The sequence below is a fragment of the Ailuropoda melanoleuca genome, chromosome 1 (genome assembly GCF_002007445.2).
Source record: "Ailuropoda melanoleuca isolate Jingjing chromosome 1, ASM200744v2, whole genome shotgun sequence".
In the NCBI taxonomy this organism is placed as follows: Eukaryota; Metazoa; Chordata; class Mammalia; order Carnivora; family Ursidae; genus Ailuropoda; species Ailuropoda melanoleuca.
This window is the reverse complement of record NC_048218.1, coordinates 67,423,734-67,451,539: the sequence shown is the minus strand read 5'-3', so window position 1 is coordinate 67,451,539 and position 27,806 is coordinate 67,423,734. Positions and strand designations below refer to the sequence as shown.

At 36.5% G+C, this 27,806-nt stretch overlaps 1 protein-coding gene across 2 annotated transcripts in view; it reads left to right on the top strand.

Annotated features, from left to right (window-relative positions):
- The window catches only part of LMLN (leishmanolysin like peptidase), a 74,488-nt gene that overhangs the window by 18,575 nt on the left and 28,107 nt on the right, over positions 1 to 27,806 (top strand). Inside the window, exons 5-12 of one of the 2 annotated variants that reach the window (XM_002916766.4) lie at positions 5 to 122; positions 2,877 to 3,055; positions 4,259 to 4,364; positions 7,468 to 7,562; positions 11,483 to 11,600; positions 13,275 to 13,382; positions 16,828 to 16,904; positions 27,244 to 27,354. In XM_002916766.4, coding sequence (XP_002916812.1) covers positions 5 to 122; positions 2,877 to 3,055; positions 4,259 to 4,364; positions 7,468 to 7,562; positions 11,483 to 11,600; positions 13,275 to 13,382; positions 16,828 to 16,904; positions 27,244 to 27,354 — 912 coding nt within the window. The remainder of the gene's footprint in view (positions 1 to 4; positions 123 to 2,876; positions 3,056 to 4,258; positions 4,365 to 7,467; positions 7,563 to 11,482; positions 11,601 to 13,274; positions 13,383 to 16,827; positions 16,905 to 27,243; positions 27,355 to 27,806) is intronic. The other variant, XM_034659875.1, reaches the window with a different exon arrangement.

Sequence of the window (27,806 nt, the reverse complement as noted above, 5' to 3'; positions counted from 1 at the left end):
GAAGACAACGTGCAACAAACCGATACCTACAGAAGGAAAATGATCCCCATAGATACTGTACTGGGGAATTTGCAGAGCATACAAAATGCGGCCCAGTTATAGTGCCCGAGGAGCACCTCCAGGTAATTCATCCTACTCTTAGTAGTGTTTTTACTCTTTAGGATAAACTGAGGGAGGGAGATTTTGAATCTGTGAGTGTCACCAAGAAGTTCTTATAAAGTTCAAAGGCTTCATTTTTCTATCAAAAGTAATCTTAGTTAGCTCATTTTATTCTTTCATTTGTTCTCAAATGGATTTGATGATACTTTCTTCCCTTTTTTTTTGTTTTTTCTTTTTTCAGTGTATCTCTGGGGCTGCTGAATCATTTCAGCTTAGAACTTTATCTTTGTCTTCCAAAACATCTTTTAGCAAGTATATACTCAGTATTTTTGAAGGGCAATTTGACATTATCTCTTAAAATAAAAAATATGTATGGTATGCTTCCACCCAATTTGGAAATGTATTCCATAAAAATATTTACAACTCTGCAATAGATGTTCAGGGGTATTCTTTGCAAAACTATAAATACGTTTATATTAGTATTAAATTATGATATAATCCGATAAAGGAATACTATGCAGTTGTTAAAGAATGAAGTAGATTGCTATATACTGACTTGGAAAGACATTTAAGCTCTTAAATTAAAAAAAAAGGTTGGAAATCAGTATGTGTAGTTAGCCTATTTTATTTAAGAATTATAATTGATAATTCAACTTAATAAAACTGAAATAAAAACATAAAAAATAAAAAAGTGTATGTACACACACAATAAAAAATTATGGAGCAATCTAGAGGTATACACATACTAAAGAATCTGGAGCCGTACCAAAATATTAATAGTTTTCTTTAAGAGTTGGAGTGGGGGGGGGGCTTTTCTTTGGTAAGTTATGTGTTTTTGTAATGTTCTGATTTTTCATATTAAGCATGTATTACTTATCAGTAAAAAGATAAAAATTTTAAATGGTATACCAGAAAACCAATTTATTATACATTTAAAAATATGATTATTGCCTTAACTGTTTTTCTCTATTGAACTGTGTTCTCTGTTTACTTCTAGAAAATGAATATATTACTGAACATTTACTTTGTAACCAAAATTAAGCATATTTACTTTGTAATTTTTTTAATTAAGTTATATGAAGCCCAGTAAGGCTTTTAGAGCCCTATATGTTGGCACTAATACAACTAACTTACTCAGCTTTCATTTCTTTTCTCAGATTTCTTGGGAGTGTATAAAAGATTTTATTTAAAACAACTTGTTAATTAATTACATATCCAGCTCTTTTCCCAAGAAATTTAGAGGCATTTTGTAGACATTTTAAGACACATTCCTTTGGGGATATGGTTGGATCAGTCAAAAGAGCATGCAAATCAAACTCTGGGTCATGAGTTTGAGCCCCTCACTGGGTGTAGAGATTACTTAAAAATAAAATCTTAAGGGGTGCCTGGGTGGCTCAGTCGTTAAACATCTGTCTTCGGCCCAGGTCGTGATCCCGGCGTTCCGGGATTGAGTCCCACATAGGGCTCCTCTGCTGGGAGCCTGCTTCTTCCTCTCCCACTCCCCTGCTGTGTTCCCTCTCTCACTGGCTGTCTGTCACATAAATAAATAAAATCTTAAAAAAAAAAAAATCTTAAAAAAAAGATATTTCTTTGCTTTTTTCCTAAGGTATTTTTTGTTTTTAACTCTCTTGGCTTCTCTAAATTCTGCTTCTTCCTTCTTGATGGGTTTGGGGAGGATCCTGATTTTTTTTTTTAGTACATGAGTGGTCGTGGAAAAGAATGTTTAAAAATCACAACTTTTTGTAACACTATAATAGGTTAAAGTAATTGAACTGAAAAATTATATGTATTAGAGAAACAAAACTAAACAATATAATGAAATGGGGATTTCTGTTTCTATAAAAGCATTGCTTACACCTAAAAAAAAAAATCATTATTTACTGATTTTTTTTAAAGGTTTTATTTATTTATTCGACAGAGATAGAGACAGCCTGCGAGAGAGGGAAGACAAGCAGGGGGAGTGGGAGAGGAAGAAGCAGGCTCCCAGCGGAAGAGCCAGATGTGGGGCTCGATCCCATAAGGCCGGGATCACGCCCTGAGCCGAAGGCAGACGCCTAACTGCTGTGCCACCCAGGCGCCCCTATTTACTGATTTTTTAATTTGTAATTTGAGATTATAATTGTTTAGGAGCTTGGAGAGAAGAAGAAGTTCTCTAAAAAGCAGATGTTACAAGGGCAAAGATTGATTAGAAAACTAGAAATAAGAATGATGTTGAGGTGACTTTACCCTTTAAACTTATCTTTAAAAAGTAAAGATGACTTTAACTTTTTACTTTGTATATGCTTGCATTATATGAATTCTTAACAAGATACGTGAATTACTTTATGATTGAAAATACATTTCCATTAGATACAAAGCTTTTTATTAATTGATTTTGAAATAGGTAGATTTACAGGAATATGCAATGTATGTGTGTATATATACACACACACAAGAAGGTCCACTGTAATTTTCACCTAGTTTTAAAGTTTAAAAAGTTTAAAATCTTTTCCATTTCTGTCTTTTTTTGCATCCTGGTTGGCTGCCCTTAAAAAAAACTATTGATTGTTTTAATTAAGATTATAGATTTAAAATCATTTATAAAGTAGAATTTTTAGTAAAATGAATTCAGAATTAGAGATAGGAATTGAGTAGAGGTAGGAATGGATTTTGATAAAAGTTGAAGGGTGATAAAAGTTAAATCATGCGAATTTAGAATCTAGATTCACTATAAAATAAAAGTCCCTACAGCTAACCTTGTCTCTGGTCTGATTTTCTGTTGCCCACTGTGGGCACAGCGATGCAGGGTCTGCCGTGGGGGTAAGTGGTCCTGTGTAGCAGTGGGTGTGCAAGACCAAGAGGGCGTCCGGGATGCAGACTTTGTTCTGTATGTTAGTGCTCTGGCCACCGAGAGGTGCAGTCATGAAAACATCATCTCTTATGCAGCCTATTGTCAGCAGGAAGCAAAAATGGACAGGTAAACTTTCCCCTGAGACTTATTTTCCAAGAGCTAATATGGAAATTCTTAAAAACAAATCCTAAGTGTTTAGAGTACAGGATGTTTGCATTTTCCAGATTGCCTCCAGTAATAAGAAACTACACTGCTTGGATGGGGGAGTGGAGTGGGGGGGGTGGTAGGGCTTGAGCGGTGGGGGAGAATGTCAGGTGATAGAACTGTTATTCATATAGTAATGTCAGTACCAACTCCAAAGAAAAAGTCTACTGTGGAGAGATTCTTTGGAAGTAAATACCTCTCTAAGGAAACAATTTTAACTTTAATTTTAGCACCTCTGTGTTAAATCTGTAAGATGTTAAAAATAACTGGTCATCCAATTGTATTATTTGCTATGTCCTTCACTTAGGTAAATTATCACTTAAAATATTTAGAGGCTCTTTTTTATTTACAAAAGATTTTTTAAAAATTTCCCAGTGAAGCAGGCTTGAAATGAAATGTTATTGTGTTTACAGAAGATTGCCTGTCACACTCCGTACAAATCAAAGGTATTAAAAATTGCCATGTCTCAGGATAGGTTGTAACATTCTCAAATCTAGGAGAGTTAATATGACCAGTTCATGTGTATATTAGGACCATTGCTGAGGTCTTAAACATTCATCTGTCAAGACTAGCTGACTTTAAAGAGCTGTTTCATTTCCATTGATGTATAGTTCATTTGACAAAAAAAATGGAATTATTAGTTGAACCAAGTAGGCAGTACAAAAGAAACACTGGTATATGTTTACCTAAAGGTAGTAAGGATATGGTCAAAATCAGCATCATGGTTTATGAAAAACAGTCCATTACTATGATGCTATGTAACTGATGATCTATGAAATCTACCCAGAAATCTTTAGCTTCTAAATGTTGGGAATGCTTAGAGTCAAATGATTGAATGTATTACTGAAAAATAAATATACAGAGGTATATGTCTTGAAAGTATAAGATAGTGAGTTAGATGTTATGGTACAAAATGACATTTGATATTTACCAAAGACTTTTCTTACCTTTGTCAATGTTTTATAGAAAAATATAGGTTAGCACCTGAAATTAATATTGCACTGTATGTTAACTAACTGAAACTTAAATAAAAACTTGGGGGGAAAAAAGATCAAAGTATAGGTTAGTAAATATAATACATATTTTTCTGGAATATAATAAAAAATTCAATGTCTATTTTAACAGGCCAATAGCAGGATATGCTAACCTGTGTCCAAATATGATCTCTACCCAGCCTCAGGAGTTTATTGGGATGCTGTCCACAGTAAAACATGAGATTATTCATGCCCTGGTAAATTTTGCTGTTAACTACTGTTCTTTTCTTTGTGCTTTGATTTTCTCTTTATTATGCTCTCATGTTGATGTATATGCTAAATTTTGGATCCTTAGATTTACGTCAGTAAAACCTGGATGATTAGGCCTCTGCCAGTAGAGAATTTTTAATGATTAAGATAGTGGCTATGTTGAGTTATACTATCTAAAATAAGTAAACAAGTGAATTCATTGGCAAATAGGAGTTTTAAGAAAATGATTACTGTTCTTAAAAGAAAAAAAAACTTAATAATTTAGAAAAATTCACTTTCCTCTCAAGTAATAATTGACAATGCTAATTGTAGATCTTTCTTATCTTTTTCAGAGATCCAATTTCAAAAGTCCTCTTGAGCTGCTTAGGCTTTCTGAAATTTAAATATACTAAATGATTCAGAACCTTTCTATCCTTTTCCCCAACTTGTCCAAAATAGTGAACTTTTATGGTATGTCCCGAAAATTAAAGTTATCTGAGGCCCTAGGAAATGTTCTCTTGATGCCATTTATGTATTTAGAAAATAGAAGGTAGTAAAATGCAGTAATTGAGAGAGAATAGATCATATAGATTTAGGTGTCAATCTTTTTAACTCTACCCCGGAAAATCTTTGGGATCTTGTGTAAATTATTTAGCCTTTGTAAGCCTCAGTTTCATTTGTTAAAATGAAGATAAGAGTAGTACATACTAGAGTGGATTTTTTTTTCTTGGAGATTAAATAAGATAAAACAGAAATGTCCTAGCACCATGCTATAAACAGTAAGGTGTTATAAAATTAGTGACAATTATTTATTAGTCCTACTTACTGAGCTGTCATGTATGACCTTGAAAAGCAAGCCTGTGTTTAATTCAGCATTGAATACCTCAGTGAAACTCCAGTGTAACCAGACAGCATTTATGTCCTTCAAATAAGGGGATTCTAAAATGAATCCTCTCTCTTTCTTTTATTTAAAAAAGTAAGCCAAACCTGCTAATTGAGGTGAAAGACAAGGATCATTCTAAGTAAGATCTAAAAACTATAGATACTTGATGTTGAGAGAAACAAAGAAAAACAACAGATTTTAAGTGTAATACATAAGTCAACATGAATGCAGAGGTCCTGGGCATGAGGTAAATTAGGTTATGAACAAGCAATTCACAAAAGAAAAAATCCAATTGACTGAAAAATGTATGAGAAGGTATTCAGACTTACTTCAGCAGTCAAGGAAATCTCAAATTAAAGCTAGATGATGGGGTGCCTGGGTGGCACAGCGGTTAAGCGTCTGCCTTCGGCTCAGGGCGTGATCCCAGCGTTATGGGTTCGAGCCCCACATCAGGCTCCTCTGCTATGAGCCTGCTTCTTCCTCTCCCACTCCCCCTGCTTGTGTTCCCTCTCTCACTGGCTGTCTATCTCTGTCAAATAAATACATAAAATCTTTAAAAAAAAAAAAAAAAGCTAGATGCCATTGACTATAAAAGCATGTATGAGAAGTTAGGCACATTGACTTCAAGGTAGTGGTTACTTCTAGGAAGAGAAGGAGGAAAAAGGGTTAGGTAATGGGGCTTCAGCTATATTTACTCTGCAGTGTTTTATGTCTTAAAGGTTTGAAGAAAATATAGTAAAACTAACATCTTAAATACCCTTAGAGAAGATATATAAGTGGGGTTTTTTTTGTTTTTTTACTTTTGTATATTTGAATTATTTTAGAGATTGTAAAAACCTATGAAGTTTTAAATATTAGCTAAGTCTAAAAACCATCCTGGACGATGGTAAGAAATGTTTAACAGAGATTCCCCGTAAGTTGTACGTGCTCATAGCTATCAATTACAGTTACCTGTGGTGCCTTGAATACCTAATAAGTCTTCTGAGATGTGAGTGTTTAGAAACATTTTCAAGCTGATAGTGTGGGAAAAAATGTGTATTTAGAATATTGTAAAAGATGAGGCAAATTTTACTATTACATTTTAAGCTTTGTATAACTTCAGTGAATTGTATATTAAGAACTATTCAGATTTTCTTAGCTGACTCAATTAAGTGTCCTTTGCATCTTCAGAGATTAAAAAAGAAGAAGAAATGCAGGAATAAAAGAATAATCTGGATTCCATTAATCATTTTGGCAAGCCTTGAATGACACAGAGGCCCCAGTTGTGTAAGCAAAGAAATTTGCCAAAGAAATTGGTTAATTAAGTGATCATTTGTGATCGTTAGTTATTTAGATATGAGCTATAGCATATTCTCAGTGTACAGAACATACATAAATAAGTAGCTACAAAAGTGCTTTGTTTTAGTTACTAGATTAAGAAACACAGCAAGAAAGGATATCTCACTAATGAAATAGGAGAAATCAAATGGCAATAATTTTTTTGTGTGTGTGCCCATTTTCTCATCTATTTTGGGAGGAGAAGGATAGAGAATGGGAACCTTTATGTGGAGTATCTATTATCTCATTAAAATTGAAGATGTCTTAAAAAATAGTATTTAAATTGTGACTGTAAATACAACAAATTCACATTGCAAAAAAATTGGGGGAATGTGAGTGATTTTACACATGACCCTATCATCAAAAGAACCACAGCTAACATTTTGAGATATGTTTCCATTATTTTTCCTAAGTGTACACACACACACATTTCCAGTCTTGTTAAGTACAGATATATATTACATGTGGACTTTAGGATCAGAGACTGAATTTTTACGAGTGTGCTTAATTGCCCACCCCCTACTCTAAACTATATTGTTAATTGTTCTCAGTGGTAACATTCCCTGGATGCAATCGTAGACTTATGTAATAAGTTTGTGTGAAGAGGATAAACTGTGATAAATACATTCTTAAACACATATATTTCTTCTTTATACCAGTACGAAAGAATATTGTCACTATTACTTTCGATTTCTTTCCTTACAGTTACCTCAGGTAATTGAAATTTAAAATCCATAAAATGGAATACTGAATTTTTGTCCAGTTCCAATGTATGGCAACTTCCTGTAGAAGTATTGGCTGGGTGCTTTTATGAGGTTCTATCAGTATTCTCTTTTGATAGTAGCATGTTATGATGTGTATAATCAGACTTGATATTTTTCACTTTGAGTCATTTTTAACTTTTTTTATAGGGTTTCTCTGCTGGCTTATTTGCATTTTACCATGATAAAGATGGAAATCCTCTAACTTCAAGATTTGCAGATGGTCTCCCACCTTTTAATTACAGGTATTTGTTATTTTTGTTCTTGTTCTTCTTTGAAAAGGGCTCTAAGAGTAGAATCTGAGAATCATGGCATGTTAGGTGCCACAAATAATAGTGGCTTCATGGCTAGCCTAAAAAAACTATAGCTATTAAAACAGGATAAAAGAGGTCATTTAGCATTACCCTTTCATTTTAGAGATGAAGCAGTTAAGATGCAGAAAACTTAAGTGACTTGCCCAAAGAGCCAGGACTCTTCTTGCCAGCAGAGCTCTTTTTCACCACATTGTAACTTGTATTACTATATAGTATGGTTAGGCCATAGGAAAATGTAGTTTGGTTATATTTTGGTTTATTAATGATTATCGCGTATCATAGCAATATTTGCATGTGACGTGACATTGTATTTAGTACAGCATATTAGCAATCTATAGGTTCAGGGCCTAAAATAAATAATATTAAAAAACACTAAAAAAATTTTATTGAGAATTTTTTATAGCATGTCAATCACAGAACTGTAACTATTTGCATACATTTATATAAAAAACAAATCTCTACATTAAGAGGATATGTCCACAAAAAGACATGCACAAGAATGTTCCTGGCAGTTTTGTAATTAATTGCCAAAAAATAGAAACTACCCAAAAATCCATCAACAGAAGAATGGATAGATAAGTTATGATGTATTCATATAATTGAAAGCTACAAGGCACTAAAAAAGAACATACTGTTGTTACATGCAGTAATATATATGAATATCACAGATACAGTGTTAAGCAAAAGAAGTCAGGTAGTCTGTTCGTATGGAGTTTAAAAAAGATCAATGATAAAAGGCAGATAAGTGGTTTACCTGAAGGGCCAAGCTGTTAAATGGCATATAAGTTGAGTATGGATTGGGAAAGGGGCACAAGGAAACCTAGGGGTACTGACAATGTTCCCTATCTTTATCGGATTAGTAGTATATGGATGTGAAATAAACAGTTAAACCTTACACTTAAAATTTGTTCACTCTGCATATATTTTGCTTTAATTACAGCGTCTCTTAAAATAGCTAGAATTAAATACTGAAACAGGTAATATTTTATTCATCATAATATTTTGAGAGTACACGTGAAGAAACATTCTAATTGGAAATAGATATTTTCCTTCTCTAGATAGTTTGTGTTCATTTGGTGGTGAAGGAGGAGTCTGGTCTTTCCTAAGAATTGTGGTCTTTATGGGAAACATAAGTGGTGAGATAGGCATCATCTCCATAGTGATGTAGGTAAGGAGGAGAGAAATAGCCACACATAAGAACTATTGTTAAGCTGATAATTTGCAGTGCTTTCTTGTATTCAGGATATTCCTCAAAAGCAGGAAATCTTACAATATAAATGGAGATAATACAATATAAATAAATAGGAAATTCATTTGATAAACTTCTGAAGAGTTGGATTTGTCTCTGCCATATCTATTTGGAGAAATTATTTGTCCTGAAATGTAGATAGTGAAGAGGATATTGGGAGTTATTAATAAGGTAAAAGCTGTTATTTTCTTGCTGCCTTTGATCACTATGGATGGTTAAAAATTACTTTGCCATGGAAAAAAGATAAAAGGAATTAAGAAACAGTGCAGAGGATCATGGGGAAGGGAAGGAAAACTGAATGGGAAGTCATCAGAAAGGGAAAAAACCACGAGACTTTTTTTTTTTAATTTTTTTTAAAGATTTATTTATTTATTCGACAGAGATAGAGACAGCCAGTGAGAGAGGGAACACAAGCAGGGGGAGTGGGAGAGGAAGAAGCAGGCTCATAGCGGAGGAGCCTGACGTGGGGCTCGATCCCAGAATGCCGGGATCACACCCTGAGCCGAAGGCAGACGCTTAACCGCTGTGCCACCCAGGTGCCCCAACCACGAGAGACTCTTAACTATAGGAAACAAACTGAGGGTTGCTGGAGGGGAGGTGGGTGGGGAGATGGGCATTAAGGAGGGCTTGTGATGTGATGAGCACTGGGTGTTACACGCAACTCATGCATTATTGAACGCTACATCTGAAACTAATCATGTAGTGTGTGTTGGCTAATTGAATTTAAATAAATAAACTAATAAAGAAAAAAAAGAATAACATCTTCAAGGCATGGGTAGATGAACAGATTATGATACAGCAAATATAAGAAAATATTAATTGGAGAATCCAAGTGATGGTTATTGGTTATGCAGGTGTTCTCTTTACAATTCTGTCAACACTGTGTTTAAAATTTCCATAAAATACTAGTGGGAAAAATATAGCTTCTTTATTCTGTTTTATTGGTAAAAATGAGAGATTCATAGGATTAATGATAGAAGTAATCTACAAAAAAAAAACCCAGAAAAAAATGATATGGATTATAGGGAAAGAAAAATTGATGTCCATTATAATTGATGTTATTATATCCTACCAATGATGTATGAATGCTTACCTTACCAGTGCTGGATAGTATAGATCTTTTTTTTAGGCCAGTCTGGTAAAAGATGATATCTTGTGTTTCTAGGACTGCTATTAAGGTTTCAGCCATTTGAATTTTCTCTGAATACAGCCTATTTATGTTTTTTGGCCAGTCTTAGGTTATTTTTCCTCTTCTAATGATTTTGTTAGAGTACTTTATAATTTAGGAATATTAATCCTTTTTCGGGTTTGTTGCAAATATTTATCCCATTTATTTATTTCATTTATCATATTTTTCCATACAAAAAATTTGACAATTCTATCATTAAAGTCATCTGTTTTTTCTTCTGTTGCTTAAGAAATTTCTGCCTTCCAGTGTTATAAAAATATTCTCCTCAATGTTTTCTAGTAAAATATTATTTGAATTTTTTACATTCATAGCTTTAATTCATTCAGAATTTATTTTTGCTTTATGTATTTTGGGATTCTTTTGTAAGATATGTATATGTTTATAACTTATATCTTCTTGGTGGATTGACCCTTTCATCGTTATAAAATGTCCCTCTTTGTCTTTACTAACAATTTTTGTTTTAAGGTCTATTTTGTCTGATATTGGTATAGCCGTTCCAGCTTTCTTTTGAGTACTGTTTGCATGGTACAGTAATTCTTTTACATTCAACCTGTTTGTGTCCTTGAGTCTGAAGTGTGTTTAGTGTAGACATAGCTTGATTATGGGGTTTTTAAAAAATGCGTTCTTCCAGTCAAGCACATTCTGCCCCTTCTATGATGGCTGCCAGATTGCTGGTTTACACCACGATTGTGGGCTCTTAGTTTTGAGGGCTGCTGCATAACTGGAGAGAGGGCATGGGAAAATGCCACAAAGCTTGCTGTTCTTACTGAATTTATCCATTTTTGAAAAAAATAAATGCTTCCTGGATTGCTGCCAGTCTTTAGTTAATTTCCAAAGTTCTGAAAAAGTTGATTAGGCATTTTGCCTCTTTCTTCATTGCTTTCATAAACAGAGAATTTTCAGTGGTCTACCATTTTTGCTGACATCTTCCTGGAATTTATTTCTGTATATGGGATGAAATTCAAGGATTTAACTTTTTTCCTAAATGGATAACCAGTTTTATAGCACAGTTATTAAGTAAATTATACTTTCCCACTAAATTAAAATGCCATTTTTTGTTGTTATTGATTAAGTTTCCTTATATACTTGGATACGTCTCTGGACTTGCTTTGTTTTATCCAATAAATTTGTTAAAAGGAAGTAATTTATTGTCATCTGAACCAAGTATTAGCTATGTGAACTTGAGCAAGTTACTTCATCTCTCCAAACTTCTGTCTCTTTATCTGCAGCATAGTGATGATAATCTCATAAGGTTGTTGAAAAGATTAAATTAGAAAATGTTAGGTACTTTGCAAGGACTTGGTACATAGTAAATGCAAATATTTTAATTTCATATTGATGTTCATAAATACTTTTACTACTTAAAGCTGTAATGAATTTGCAAAATGACTGTCTTTTATTCTTTAATTGCAGTCTTGGATTATATCAATGGAGTGATAAAGTAGTTCGAAAAGTGGAGAGATCATGGAATGTTCGAGATAATAAGATCGTTTCTCACACTGTGTATCTTCTAGTAACACCTCGTGTTGTCGTACGTATTAACCCAACTTCTTCATATTTCCTGACTCATCTGCTCTTTTCCTTTCTTATAATTCTTTCTTTATACCAATCATTACTTTCTTTTTTAAAGAATTTTGTTTATTTCTTTGAGAGAGAGAGAGAGAGAGAGAGAGAGCACAAGCAGGGGGAGGGGTTGAGGGAGAAGCAGATGCCCCGCCAAGCAGGGAGCCCGACACAGGACTGGATCCCGGAAGCCGGGATCACGTCCCAAGCTGAAGGCAGACGCTTAACCACTGAACCACCCAGGTACCCACTAATCATTATTGTTTAAGAATCTAAGACTAGGGGCACCTGGGTGGCTTAGTTGGTTAAGTGTCTGACTCTTGGTTTTAGCTCAGGTCACGATCTCAGGGTTGTGGGATCGAGCCCTGCATAGGGCTTTGTGCTCAGTGTAGAGTCTGCTTGAGATTCTCTCTCCCTCTGCCCTTCCTCCCAGTTGTGCATGCACACTCTCTCTCAAAAAAAAAAAAAAAGAACTTAAGATTAAATTTCAGTACCTGTATAAGAAAAATAATATAAAGGCAGTACAGTAAAGCTACAAACCAATAGAAATCTGAAGAAATGGAAATTTGGCAATAACTTTCATGGCTCTATTTCTACTCATTGCTTTAAACCGGTGCTCCCCTACCATAATATGTCAGACCTCTTAGGATCACTGGTACTGTTTGCGTAATTGCTGATCATTTTATATGCAGTCTATATTAGTCAGGGTTGTCCAGAGAAACAGAGCCAACAGAATGTGTTGACTGAGAAAGGCAGGGGAGAAATAGAGGAAGGGAGGAAGGAAATTTATTTTAAGAAAATGGCTCATGCAGTTATGGAGGTTTGGAGAGCTCAAACTCTGATGGTGTGCACTGGCAGGCAGAATTCCTTCTTGCTTGGACAAAGTCATTCTTGTTCTTGTAGGCCTTCAACTGATTGGATGAGGCCTATCTATATTATGGAGGGTAATCTGCTTTACTTAAAGTAATTTAAGTGTTAATCTCATCCAAAAACACCCTACGGAAACATTCAGAATAATGTTTGATCAAATATCTGGGCACTGTGGCCTAGCCAAGTTGACATGTAAAATTAACCATCCCACCCTCTTATTTTTAAAATAAGCTCTACCGCCAACATGGGCCCAGGATCAAGAGTCACATGCTCTACTGACTGAGCCATCCAGCATCCCTGCCTTCTGAACTTTTGCACTGCTCTTGGGATATTTCCCATCACTAGAAATTTCTAACTAAAGGACAGAAAAAACCAAATGGGCAAAATTGTATTCTAACGAAGAACTTATTTTTGTTTCAAAGACTATATCTATACTAAGAGCAGTTTATACCTTCATTAAAAACATTGTTGATGTTATAGTTACAAATGGCAATCATGTTAGTCTGTAGCCTTCTTGAAATATATGTGACTTAAAGCCAAAATCTGCAAATAGAGGAAAAAATATTAAGAGAAATAGTATTTACTAACAAAGAAGAGTTTAATAGTATCAAAATATTTTATTTAATTATATTAAAAACCATATTTTTGAAAGATGTTCTCACTTCTCACCAAAGTAATTCTTTAACGGCTACTTTTTATATTTAGATTAGATAAAGAATCTGTCATTATCTTATCATACTTCTGTAGAGTTTTTTTTTTTTCTGATTCTTAGGATGAAGCACGAAAGCATTTTAACTGTCCGATTCTGGAGGGAATGGAGCTAGAAAATCAAGGTGGTATGGGCACTGAGCTCAATCATTGGGAAAAGCGGTTATTAGAGGTCAGTTTGTTTTTAAATTTTGCTAAACATATTTTTTAATAAAAGTATTTCTCTTGGGGCAGCTGGGTGGCTCAGCCATTAAGCATCTGCCTTTGGTTCAGGTCATGATCCCAAGGTCCTGGGATCGAGCCCCACATCGGGCTCCCTGCTCTGCGGGAAGCCTGCTTCTCCCTCTCACACTTCCCTTGCTTGTGTTCCCTCTCTCGCTGTCTCCCTCTGTCAAATAAATAAACAAAATCTTTTAAAAAAAAATAGTAATTCTCTTTTTAATGAAAGTAATTCTTATTCAAGTTATTCAAACAGTATAATGGGTTATAAAGTAAAATTATTTATTTTTCTTTTTTTTCTGTTTTTCTTTTTCTTCTTTTTTCCCCTCTCTTAACAGGCAGTTTCTCATTAATACATTCAGGTCAGTAGTGAACTAGAATGAATCTTAACTGACCTCCTTGCTTATTGTTTGTTTGTTTGTTAACTCCCTCCCTCTTTTTAAAACTCCAGTGTTTAATAGGCAGCCATTAAAATAAGTCTTCCTCCTCTTTTCCACCCACTTGCCTTTCTTTTCCATAAGGTGGACCCTGTGTAAACCTAAAAACATATGGTGACTTAAAGTTCCTTTTCCCCTTAGCACTCTAGATCCACTTTTAGATGTGGATCTAGTAATAGTAATTAAATAGTGATTACTATTTAAGTTTTTTGTATATCCTTCTGGAAATGCTGTATATATGTAGAGATACACATGCCAACACACAGTTTGTTTTTCCTAATGGATTCACACATTTGTGCAACTATTTCCCACTTAACAATGTATCTTAGACATCTTTCTGAGCAGTACAGGGCTCCTGCTGTAATGCAAGTATGCTTTCCTAAAAAACCTCTCCAAGATTGGACACTAAAAATAACAAGACTTGTGGGAAAAGCAAATAACATACCACTAACAAAAGCAGTGAGTCATAATAAAAGTACTAGCTCAATTTTAAACATATTTCCAGTAAATAAGCTCTTGTATTTACTATAATATTTCTTTACCTTAAACAACAACAAAAAGCAATGGTAGTTGGAAGGGTAACTATAAATTGAGTAATGGGGGCAAGAGTAAAATGTATAAAATTAGAGGGAGTCATGCAATAACCACTTTTAAAACAGAGCTGCCCATATTGAACCAAGTGGAAGAACGTGGAGTGAATGGTCATCGTGCGCATTCCTCTGTCGCTGTGTTTAGCTGTCTTAGTGTACTTTATATTTAGCTGCTATTGCTCCATTGCAAAAATATGAAAATCTAGGGAAAAGTCATTATAAACCAACATGATTTAACAGCTACATGGTATTATATGAATGTAACAACAGTCCTGTGTTGATGAACAACTATGTTTTAAATTTATTTTATTTTTAATTTAATTTTATTCTATTTTATTTCTAAGATTTTATTTTTAAGTAACCTCTACACCCAACGTGGGGCTTGAACTTACAACTCTACTGACTGAGCCAGCCAGGTGCCCCTCACACAAAAATGTTGTGATGGGTCACCTGGGTGGCTCAGTCAGTTAAGCATCTGCCTTTAGCTCAGGTCATGATCCCAGGATCCTGAGATTGAGTTCTGCGTCAGGCTCTCTGCTCAGTAGGGACTCTGTTTCTCCCCTCCTTCTGCCCTTCCCCGCTGCTCATGCTCTCTCTCACACGCTCTCAAATAAATAAAATCTTTTAAAAAAATAAAAATTAAAAAATTAAAATGTGATGAGCATTTATTTATATCTGTGATACAAATATATCTGTGGCATTCCAGCGGGTATTCTTAGGTTCAAGCTCACAAGACCTAATGGGCCACACTGAAAAAAGATTCACTTGGAAGGATACAAGAAAGAATGTGCAGCATGGCAGCATGGCAGAAGTCAGGCATTTCTCTTGTGCTCCACACAGCAGACTAGGCGCTATCATCCATGCTTCTCCCACACCCCACTCCAGCTCAAATACGGGAGCATAAGGCCATAACAGAGGGGCGTAAGAATCAGCCCAGCTTAGAAGTACTATGTCCCAAATAGTACCTAATATATGTGTTTTTTTTAACAGTTCCATAGACATAACTTCCAGATTTCTGTTGGGGACATCCCCATAAGAGTCAGTGCACATGGGGAAGCTTTAAACTATGGCTTACAAAAGAGTGAAATTAATGCTTGTGGTGACTATTCTTATCCAGGTGTCCACAAAGCAATAGTGATGGAAACTTAATGAAAGACACATTGTATTTGTTTCTCCCATGGGAATTTCAGTTTTTTAATTTTCCTTAAGCAGTTTTCCCAAGTGATTCCCATTAGAAAAACGTAGATTAGTCACACATGAAAATTTATTTACTCTGCTGTAGAGACTTGAGAGTATTAATATCATTAACAGCTGCCTTTCTCTGAAATCAGCTTTGTGTTCTTGAACTCCTTTTTTTTTAAAGATTTTATTTATTTATTTATTTATTTATTTATTTGAGAGAGAGCGCACAAGTGGGGGGTGGGGAGAGGAAGACACAGGCCCCCCGCTGAGCTGGGAGCCCGACGTGGGGCTCAATCCCAGGACCCCAGGATCATGAGGCACAGGCAGACACCCGAACCACAGGCAGACACTTAACCAACTGAGCCACCCAGATGCCCCTTTAAACTAATTTTTTTAAATGATATTAAAGTACTTGAGGTGACCATCCAGCATTCAGCATAAGGATTTGAAGATTAATCAGAGCTGTTGTAGGAATTTTAGAATATGAATTAAAAGACTGAGTAGATAATAGACCTTGATGACGTTTTAGGTCCTTCATGTAACTCCTTTGATTCTATGATACTTGTTTTGCATATTAATGTATATTTTTGTGATCATAAGATTGAGGGTTATAAGAGAATTTTTTTTTTTTGTAATTTGGCAAATAACCATCTCTTCCAATATTTTATGGGCATCTGTCTCAACCACTCATTTTACTTTGTCTATATAGCATAATAGTTTTACATATTTTTCCATATACTTATCTTCATTTTCATCAGCGTTCTAAATGCTGGTTGTCTGCCATTTTAGGAAATTGTACACAGTATAGATGTTTAAGGCAGAAAGCAGATCTTTCTTTAAGCTTCATTGTTGTCATTTTAAAGAAGGCTTATGGGACGCCTGAGTGGCTCAGTCAGTTAAGCGTCTGCCTTCAGCTCAGGTCATGATCCCGGGGTCCTGGGATTGAGTTCTGCATCTGACTCCCTGCTCCACTGGGCGCCTGCTTCTCCCTCTGCCTACTGCCCCCCCTCCCCCGCTTGTGCTCTCTCTCTCAAATAAAATCTTTAAAAAAAAAAAAGGCTTATGTATTTCACTACTTAAAGTGAATAAGTCAGCCTCTCACACTTGAGTCATTTTATATATACATCAAAATAATCATGGAAATTGTTGGAATTTTCTGTCTTCTAATTTAAAATCTGTTGATTTTCAGAATGAAGCAATGACTGGTTCTCACACCCAGAACCGAGTCTTCTCTCGAATCACTCTGGCATTAATGGAAGACACTGGGTAAGACAGCTGTGAGAATATTATATGCATTGTTTATTAAAATGAACTTTAATATTAAGATGAAATGAATATTAGCTTAAGAAAATACATTTTATACTGAAGTAAAATATTGGAATTTTGTGCAGTTATCTATCTTTACCTATACCAAATCCATTCATTCATTCAATAAATCTTTGAGGCCCTGAGGTATAGTAATGAATAGATCAAAATTCCAGGCATTGTAAGATTTATTTTCTAATGAGTAGAGGCCGTGCTAATATAAAGGAAAGACTAATCTAAACAAGTTTTTAAACTTGTAAATGAAATTGATGATGTGTAGATTCTTGGTTTTTAAAGCAGTAGAACTTTCTGGTAAAGCAGTAGAATACTGTTTTTAGATGACTCCAATGGGAGTCTTTTTCTTTGTGGGCTCCTGAGTCCTTTTGACAAGACTCACTAGTTTTTGATAGCTTCCTTCCTTCCTTTTTTTGGTATAGCAGGATGTACCAGGTTGATGGGCATACACCCTATCCTAGATCTGGGCGTCAGCCAGTCTTCCAAGGATCACTGGTTCCATTTAGTGGAGAATAGCTTTTGGAACCACAGCCTATGGGTGTCTGGGTGGCTCAGTTGATTAAGTGGTTGACTCTTGATCTCAGCTCAGGTCTTGATCTCATGGTCATGAGTTCAAGCCCCGTGTTGGGCTCCATGCTGGGTGTGGCGCCTACCTATAAACAAAACAAAACAAAAACCACAACCTAGGCACTGTGTTCATTGCTACTAGGTTATCATTGCTTCTCATAGCTTTTAGTGGACCAAGTTGGGAAATTCGTATTTTCGAAAAGAAAGAAGAAAACACTGGATTTCTTTTAGTAACAGTATAGCTCTTCCCACTTATTCTTGGGCAAGTGATGGCCAGCAAAAGTGGTCCTGCTGCTCTGTTTAACAGTTTATTTATAGCCCTTTCTTTAAGATACCAGTAGGTTACAGAAGCACTGTGGAATATGTGAGTTGCTAGTGAAATCATGGCACTGGTGATTTTTATAGCATTTTTCTGTTTTCTGGGGCAACACAACAATAACATGGCCAGATGTTTCTAAATAACTGCATGGAAATTAACTCTCATAAATCCATAAGACTTAAGTGTAGGTTAACTAAGTTGCTTCTCCCAGTAAAAAACATTATTATTTATCCATCCAGAAACCTGGGAATCACCCTTGACAACTCCCTCTCCCCACCTCTATATCCAGTCAATCAAAAGTCTTCCATGACTTTTAGCTCTTTGATATCCCTGAATTCTGTGTACCTTTTGGTTACCACTGCCTTTATCAAAGCTGCCATTATTTTTGGCTGGATTACTATAGTAGTTTTTTCTTATCTGTCTCACTGCATTTTAAATGGTCCTTTCTGTTGCCCAAAGGCTTTTCACAAATGTTCTTTAGAAGTTTTTTTTTCGTACAGCATCTCACACAGTAAGAAAGGTACATATCATGACCAAAGTACACACATACATATATAATGGTTAAGAGCAAAGACATTGATATGGGTATTAAGACCATTCAATGATGAAAGAATATTTTTTTCAACAAATGGTGCTGGGACAGCTGGATATCCACATGCAAAAGAATAAATTCCTACTACATATGATATACAAAGATTACCTCAAAATGGATCAGAGACCTAAATATAAGACCTAAAACTATAAAACTCTTAGAATCAAAGAGTCCAGGAATAGGAGACCTGATTTTTGTTCCAGGAGTTCAGCTAGATAGCTATCAAATCATTCTGAACACCTATGAACTCAACTGGAGATCTAAGAAAAGAATTGCTGCAGTTCTACAAATAGAAAAGTGACCACTTTCTGTAAGAATGACAAGATGGAAAAACTCACCTCAAGAAAAGTGAACAAGAGGCATTACTGACTGCTAGGGACCTAATCAGTATGGACATAAGTAAGATGTCAAAACTAGAGTTCAGAATAACAATTATAAAGATACTAGCTGCGCTTGAAAAAAGCATAGCAGACACTAGAGAATCCCTTTCTGGAGAAAAAAAAACTAAAATCTAATCAAGTCAAAATCAAAAAGGCTATTAATGAGATGCAATAAAAAATGGAGACTCTTTAACTGCTAGGATAAATGAGGCAGAAGAGAGAATTAGTAATATAGAAGACAAAATAATGGTGAATAAAGAAGCTGAAAAAAAGAGATAAACAACTACTGGATCATGGGGGGGGGTTGAGAGAGAAGTGATACTGTAAAGCAAAACAATATTAGAAAAATTGGGATTCCCGAAGAAGAGGAATGGGGAGGGACAGAAGGTGTATATTGGAGCAAATTATAGCTGAGAACTTCCCTAATCTGGGGAAGGAAACAGGCATTAAAGTCCAGGAAGCACAGAGAATGCCCCTCAAAATCAATAAAAATAGATCAACACCTTAACTTATAATAGTGACACTTGCAAATCTCAGAGAAAAGGGGCTATCCTGAAAGCAGCTCAGGATAAGAGGTCCATAACCTACAAGGGTAGAAACATTACAGTGGCAGCAGACTTAGCCACAGAGACCTAGTAGGCCAGAAAGGACAGGCATGATATATTCAGGGTGCTAAATGAGAAAAATATGCAGCCAAGGATACTTTATCCAGCAAGGCTCTCATTCAAAATAGGAGAGATAAAAAGCTTCCAGGATAAACAGAAACTGAAAGAATTTGTGATCACCAAACCAGCCCTGCAAAAAATATTTAAGCGCATCCTTTAATCGAAGAGAGAACTCAAAAGTAACATAGACCAGAAAGGAACAGAGACAATATACAGAAACAGTAACAATGACACTAAATTCATATCTTTAAATAGTTACTCTGATGGGGCACCTGGGTGGCTCAGTCGTTAAGCGTCTGCCTTTGGCTCAGGGCATGATCCTGGCGTTCTGGGATCGAGCCACACATGAGACTCCTCTGCTGGGAGCCTGCTTCTTCCTCTCCCACTCCCCCTGCTTGTGTTCCCTCTCTCACTGGCTGTCTCTCTCGCTGTCAAATAAATACATAAAATCTTTAAAATAAATAAATAAATAAATAAATAAATAAATAAATAAATAAATAAATAAATAGTTACTCTGAGTGTAAACAGGCTAAATACCCCAATCAAAGACATAGGATATCAGATTGGATAAAAAAAAGCAAGACCCATCAATATGCTGTCTGCAAGAGGCTCATTTTAGACCCAGAGACACCTCCAGGTTGAAAGCGAGGGGAGTGGAAAACCATTTATCATGCTAATGGACATCAAAAGAAAGCTGGCGTAGCAATCCTTGTATCAGACAAATTAGATTTCAAACCAAAGACTATAGGGTACCTGGGTGGCTCAGTCAGTTAAGCATCTGCCTTCGGCTCAGAACATGGTCCTGAGGTCCTGAGATTGACTGCTGATATTGATCCTGCTTTTCCTTCTCCTCTGCCTGCTACTATCCCCTCTCCCTCTGCTTGTGCTCACACTTTCTCTCTGTTAAATAAATAAATAAAATCTTTAAATTAATAAATTCAAAGTTTGTAGTAAGAGATGAGGAAGGACATTATTGTCATAATTGAAGGGTCTGTCCAATAAGATCTAACAATTATAAATATTGGGGCGCCTGGGTGGCACAGCGGTTAAGCATCTGCCTTCGGCTCAGGGCGTGATCCCGGCATTATGGGATCGAGCCCCACATCAGGCTCCTCCGCTGTGAGCCTGCTTCTTCCTCTCCCACTCCCCCTGCTTGTGTTCCCTCTCTCGCTGGCTGTCTCTCTCTCTGTCAAATAAATAAATCTTTTAAAAAAAAATTATAAATATTTATGCCCCTATTAATAACAAACCAATTAATAACAATATTAAACACATTGATACTAATACAATAATAGTAGGCGATTTTAACACCCCACTTACTGCAATGGACAGATCATCTAAGCAGAAGGTCAACAAAGAAACAAGGGCTTTGAATGATACACCGGATCAGAGGGACCTCACAGATATATTCAGAGCATTCCACTCTAAAGCAACAGAATACACATTGTTCTCGAGTGCACATGGAACATTCTCCAGAAGAGATCACATCCTGGGTCACAAATCAGGTCTCAGGTGGTACCAAAAGATTGGGATCATTCCTTGCATATTTTGAGACCACATTGCTTTGAAACTTGAACTCAATCACAAGAGAAAATATGGAAAGAACTCAAATACATGGAGGCTAAAAGAGCATCCTACTCAAATATGAATGGCTTGCAAAGAACAAATAATCCAATCAAGAAATGGGCAGAAGACATGAACAGACATTTCTCCAAAGAAGACATCCAAATGGCCAAAAGACACATGAAAAAATGCTCAATATTACTTGGCATCAGGGAAATTCAAATCAAAACCACAGTGAGATACCACCTCACACCGGTCAGAATGGCTAAAATGAACAAGTTAGGAAACAACAGATGTTGGCAAGGATGTGGAGAAAGGGGAACCCTCTTACACTGTTGATGGGAATGCGAGCTGGTGCAGCCACTCTGGAAAACAGTATGGAGGTTCCTCAAAAAGTTGAAAATAGAGCTACCCTACGACCCAGCAATTGCACTACTGGGTATTTATCCCAAAGATACAAATGTAGTGACCCAAAGGGGCACCTGCACCACAATATTTATAACAGCTTTGTCCACGATAGCCAAACTATGGAAAGAGCCCAGATGTCCATCATTGGATGGATGGATAAAGAACGTGTGGTGTATATATACAATGGAATACTACTCAGCCATCAAAAAATGAAATCTTGCCATTTGCAGCAATGTGGATGGAACTAGAGGGTATTATGCTAAGGGAAATAAGTCAACTCAAGAAAGACAATTATCATATGCTCTCACTCATACATGGAATTTAAGAAACAAAACTGAGGATCATAGGGGAAGAGAGGACAAAATAAAACAAGATGAAATCAGAGAGGGAGACAAACCATAAGAGACTCTTAATCTGCAAGTCATAACCTTTTTCCTGTTGGAGGGTCTTGCCTTGATGTTGATTGTTGCTGGCTGATGAGGGTGGTGGGTGGTAAAGGTTAGGATGGTTGTGACAATTTCTTAAAAGAAGACAATGAAGTTTGTCACACTGTTTAACCCTTCCTTTAATGAATGACTTCTCTGTAGCATGCGATGCTGTTTGCAGCATTTTACCCACAGTAGAATTTCTTTCAGAATTGGAACCAGTGCTCTCAAACCCTGCCGCTGTTTCATCAACTATAAGTTTAGGTAATATTCTAAATCCTTTGTTGTCATTTTAACAGTCTTCACTGCATCTGCACCAGGAGTAGTTTCCATCTCAATAAAGTACTTTCTATCTTCATCCATAAGAAGCAACTCCTCATCCGTTCGAGTTTTATCAAGAGATGGCAGCAATTCACTCACATCTTCAGGCTCCACTTCTAATTCTAGTTCTCTTGCTGTTTCCCCCACATCTGCACGCACTTCCTCCCCTGGAGTCATGGACCCTCAAAGTCATCCGTGAGGGTTGGAATCAACTTCTTCCAAACTGCTGATGTTGCTATTCTGACTTCTTCCCATGAATCACAGATGTTCTTAATGACATCTAGAATATTGAATCCTTTCCAAACGGTTTTCAACTTACTTTGCCAAGATCCATCTGAGGAATTGCTATATATGGCAGCTGTAGCTATGAGATGTATTTCCTAAGTAATAAGACTTGAAATTCGATTACTCCTTGATCTCTGGGCTGCAGAATGAAAACATTCACCCTGTTGTCCATCTCCATCAGAGCTCTCAGGTTCTCAGGTGACCAGGTGCATTGACAGCGGTACTATTTTGAAAGGAATCTTTTTTTTTTTTTTTAATGTAGGCTCCATGCCCAGCATGGGACTTGAACTCATAACCCTGAGATTAAGAGTCATATGCTCTATCAACTGAGCCAGCCAGGCACCCCAGGAATCTTTCTTTTTTCTTTCTGTGGAGTAAGTCTCAACAGTGGGCTTAAAATATTCAGTAAACCATACTGCAAACAGATAATGCTGTCATCCAGGCTTTGTTGTTCGATTTACAGAACAAAGGCAGAGTAGATTTGGTGTAATTCTTAAGAGCCCTAGGATTTTCAGAACGGTCAATGAGCACTGGCTTCAGCTTCAAGTCACCAGCTGCATTAGGCCCTAACAAGAGAGCCAGCCTTCCTTTGGAATATTTGAAGCTAGGTATTAACTACTCTCTAGGTGTGAAAGTCCTAAGTGGCACCTTCCAACAGAAGCTTCATCTACATTGAAGATCTGTTGTTTAGTGTAGCCACTTCACTATTTGTCTGAGCTAGATCTTCTGGATAACTTGCTGTAGCTAATACAACAGTGCCTGCTACTCTCCCTTACACTTTTATGTTATGGAGACATCTTTCTTTAAACCTCATGAAACAACCTTTGCTAGCTTCCAGCTTTTCTTCTGCAGCTTCCTCACTTATATTGGCCTTCATAAAATAGAGTTAGGGCCTTGCTCTGGATTAGGCTTTGGGTTAAGAGAATATTGTGGTTAATTGGATCTTCCAACCAGGCCGCTCAAACTTTCTTCATTATCAGCAATAAGGCTGTTTCACTTTCTTTATTATTCATGTATTCACTGTAATATCACTTTTCATTTCCTTCAAGAACTTTTACTTGCATTCACAACTTGGCTAACTGGTGTAAGAGGCCTAGCTTTTGGTCTATCTCAGCTTTTGACCTGCCTTCCTCATTAAGCTAAATCATTTCTAGCTTTTGATTTAGTGAGAGACTTGTGACTCTTCCTTTCACTTGAACACTTAAAGTCCACCATGGGGTATTTTTTTTTTCAGGATTTATTTACTTATTTGAGAGAGAAGAGCACGAGCGGGGGTAGGAGCAGAGGCAGAGGGAGAAGCAGACTCTGCCCTGAATCCAGAATCTGACACAGAGCTTAATCCCAGGACCCTGAGATCATGACCTGAGCCAAAATCAAGAGTCAGACACTTAACCAACTGAGCCACCCAGCCGCCCCCACTGGAGGGTATTAATTGGCCTAATTTCAATATTGTTGTATCTCAGGGAATAGGAAGGACTGAGGAAAGGGAGAGAGACAGGAACAGTCAGTGGAACAGTCAGAATACACATATTTATTGTTGTATGGGTATGGTTCCTGGTGCCCCAAAACAATTATAGTAACATGAAAGATCACTGATCACAGATCACCATTACAAATATAATAATCATGAAAAAGTTGAAAATATTGTGAAAATTACCAACATATGACACAAAGACAGGAAGTTAGCAAACGCTGTTGGAAAAATGGTGCCAGTAGATTTGTTTGACACAAGGTTGCCACAAACCTTCAATTTGTAACAAAAAAGGCAGTATCTGCAAAGTGTAATAAAGTGGAATGTAAGAAAATGAGAAATGCCTATAGTGTAATGGTTGTACAACCCTGTGAATATACTAAAAACATTGAATTATACACATTATAAGGGTAAATTTTATAGGATATAAATTGTTTGTTTTTTATGAAGCACACTGACATTGAAGCCAGAATCCTAGATTCAAATCCCATCTTTGCTACTTACTTGCTGTATCTTTTCCTCAGTTCTCTCTTCCATAAAATAAGGGTAAAATGTGATACCTACCTCATAGAGTTTTGTGAGGGCATTAATGGGTTAATACATGTAAAGTCCTTAGCAAAGTGTTTGGCACATGTAGGTGCCAACTCAGGTATTAGCTATTGTATACGAAACTGAGCCAAAGTTCTTGGAAATATATTTACCTCACTACCAGCAATGCAGTCCTTTTTTTCTATTCTATTGATTTAAAAGAAAGAGAAATAAATGTTAAGATACAGTAAATTGATTTCACAACTTTCTAATGCCACTGAGAAACTCTGTTTCCAATGCTTCCCCTGCTCCCTCAGCTAACTTGTGCTCGTCCTTTGGGTTTAGCTTAAAGTTGCCTCCTCGAACAAATCTTTCCTAATTCCCCAGACTAATTTAGATTTTCCTATTAATGTGCTGCTATTAGCACCTTGTACTTAACCTCTATAGCACTCATCCCAGTTGTAATTTTTTTAAACATCTGTCTTCCCTGCTAGATTATAATCTTCATGAGGGAAGGACCTGTGTCTGTTTATTCACTGGTGTAGCCTTACCATTAAAAAAAGTGCCTACCATATAAGAAGTGCTTAATAATGGGGCGCCTGGGTGGCTCAGTCATTAAGCGTCTACCTTCGGCTCAGGGCGTGATCCCGGTGTTCTGGGATTGAGCCCCACATCAGGCTCCTCCGCTGGAAGCCTGCTCATTCCTCTCCCACTCTCCCTGCTTGTGTTCCCTCTCTCACTGGCTGTCTCTCTCTCTCTCAAATAAATAAATAAAATCTTTAAAAAAAAAAGTGCTTAATAACTGTTGACTCATAGTATAGGAAGAGCTGCAAAGAAGGTATCGGAAAGATTTCAAGAAATGTAGCTGGAGTGCCTACCTGGTGATTGAGTGACATAGTGCTGATACTATGCTCTGTACTCAGTCTGTACTAGATATGATAATTCTCAAGGGAATCTTATTACTTTACATTTTATCCGTAGGGAGAAGGACTGCCTAACTTAGGCACTACTAAAATGACTGCTAATGTGCAATGAGGCATCTGGTACTATCTGGACAACTTGACCTGCTGTGATACTACCTTAGCTGATTAACATAAGTCACGTTAAGGCTGCAGAGGTTGCTGGCATATTGGTTATTGGAGTGCTGAGATTCATGTCTTCAGTTTCTTCTCAGAGAGTTCTGTCCTTTAAAAAAAAAAAAAAAAAAAAAAGGAGAAGGTTTTTTGGCCGGGGGAGGTGGGGTGCACCTGACTGGCTTAGTCAGTTAAATGTCCACCTTTGGCTCGGGTCATGATCCCAGGGTCCTGGGATCCAGCCCTGCCTCAGGCTATCTGCTCAGGGAGGTTCTGCCTCTCCCTCTCCCCCTGCTCCTGCTCTCTCTCAAATTAATAAATAAAATCTTTGAAAAATTAAAGTTAAAAAAGGAGAAGGTTTTGAAGATGCTGGATCACATATTTCTATTTGTGTTTGATTTTGTGGGAAGGTGGCTGGAATATAGGGAATAATTCTTGTCATTCCCTTGGCCTTTGAGCCTATGTTTTTTTTTACTGATTTGGTAATGCTAAAGGAACAAGATATAATACATAAAGGTTAGAAACTGGGGCACCTCGGTGGCTCAGTCAGTTAAGCATCGACTCTTGGTTTCACCTCAGGTCATGATCTCAGGGGTGTGAGTTCGACCCCCACCTCGGGCTCACACCACGTCTGCTTAAGATTCTTCCCCCCTTCTTTCCCTCCCTCTCTGTTCCTGGCACGCACATGCACACTTGCTTGCTTGCTTCCTCGCTTGCTCGCTCTCCAGTAAATAAAGAAATACATAAATAAAGTATTTTTTAAAAGGTAAGAAACTATTTTTTGTAATTTTATAATTTTTGTAAACTAATCTTGTTATTAAGAACAAAGAAGAAAAGGGTGCCTGGGTGGCTCAATCAGTTAAGTATCTGCCTTCAGCTCAGGTCATGAACCTAGGGTCCTGGGATCTAGTCCCACGTCGGGCTCCCTGCTCAGTGGGGAACCTGCTCTTCCCTCTCCCTCTGCTGCTCCCCCTGCTTGTGCTCTCTCTTGTGTGCTCTCTCCCTCTCAAATAAATAAAATTAAAAAAAAAAAAAAAAGAAGAGGAAGAAAAAAGAAAACCCAATAAAAGTAGGCTCCTAGGCTTCGATTAAATTTGCCAGGAAACCAAATCTATGTGGGTTTTTTTTTCTGAAATTAGAATGTTTTTAAAGTATTAGACAAAGTATTTACATATCTTATTATAATAGAGTAATTTTTAGTCACAGGCAAAACCTGTATTGATGGAATATCACAAATTCAAGTCCACAGAAGCAAGAAACTAGGGCCAACTGAATCAGATTAGGTAATGTTTATCCAACTAGTAATTCCACTTTTTCTTCCTCAGTTTACTCTCTTGTCTTTTTCTCTCATTCTCTTTTTGTTCCTTTCGCCCTTAATCCCTTTGTCTCACACCTTAACCATTTTCTACTCTGTGACTCCTCTCATCTTTGAAAATTACGGTAACAACATATTTTGGTTTTGATTTTTTTTTTCCCCAAATATGATAGTACCCTCACCCTAAGCCGAGTTTCCCAGTCCTTGTTACAGTGATTCTGTGCAGCAGTTCCTGTGTACAAGGGCTTTGCTTGTAAATGCTCCTCTATCTTGAGGTCCTAGTTTGCTCATTGTTGAGATTTGTAATTGGTATGCTGGAGTTGTTTTTAAAATGACAGTGATAAAAAGTGCTCTATTTGAATTATTTACACAGCTGGTATAAGGCTAATTACAGCATGGCCGAGAAGTTAGACTGGGGCCGAGGAATGGGCTGTGACTTTGTCAGGAAGAGCTGTAAATTCTGGATTGACCAGCAGAAACAAAAGTAAGAACGCATTTCCTCATTATGTCTTTGATAACATGGTTGATTTCTGATTTTGTTCTTTATCCTGAACCTCAAATGTCACTATTTTGAAAATGTGGTCTAAACAGTTCAATTTCAAAATGTACAGAAAAATATCTGTGGTGCTTCATGATAATATAATGAGTAGCTACAGTGTTGTTTTAAATCATATATGAAAAGAACCTACAATGTGGGAGCCAGAGCCATAAGCATTTCTGTTTAGTTTATAATTAATAAATTATATATTATAAAATTTTTGCATATGCTATCATTCTTACTGTTTTCTTCAGAGAATGCACTCGTAAACATAGATGCAACTGTTGATTCAGTATCCAAAAACATGAAGATACTTTGAATAATAGTTCTCAAATCTGGGTGAATATCAAAACGACCTAGCAAACATTTTAAAAATATATTCTTCAAGTCCGGGAAAT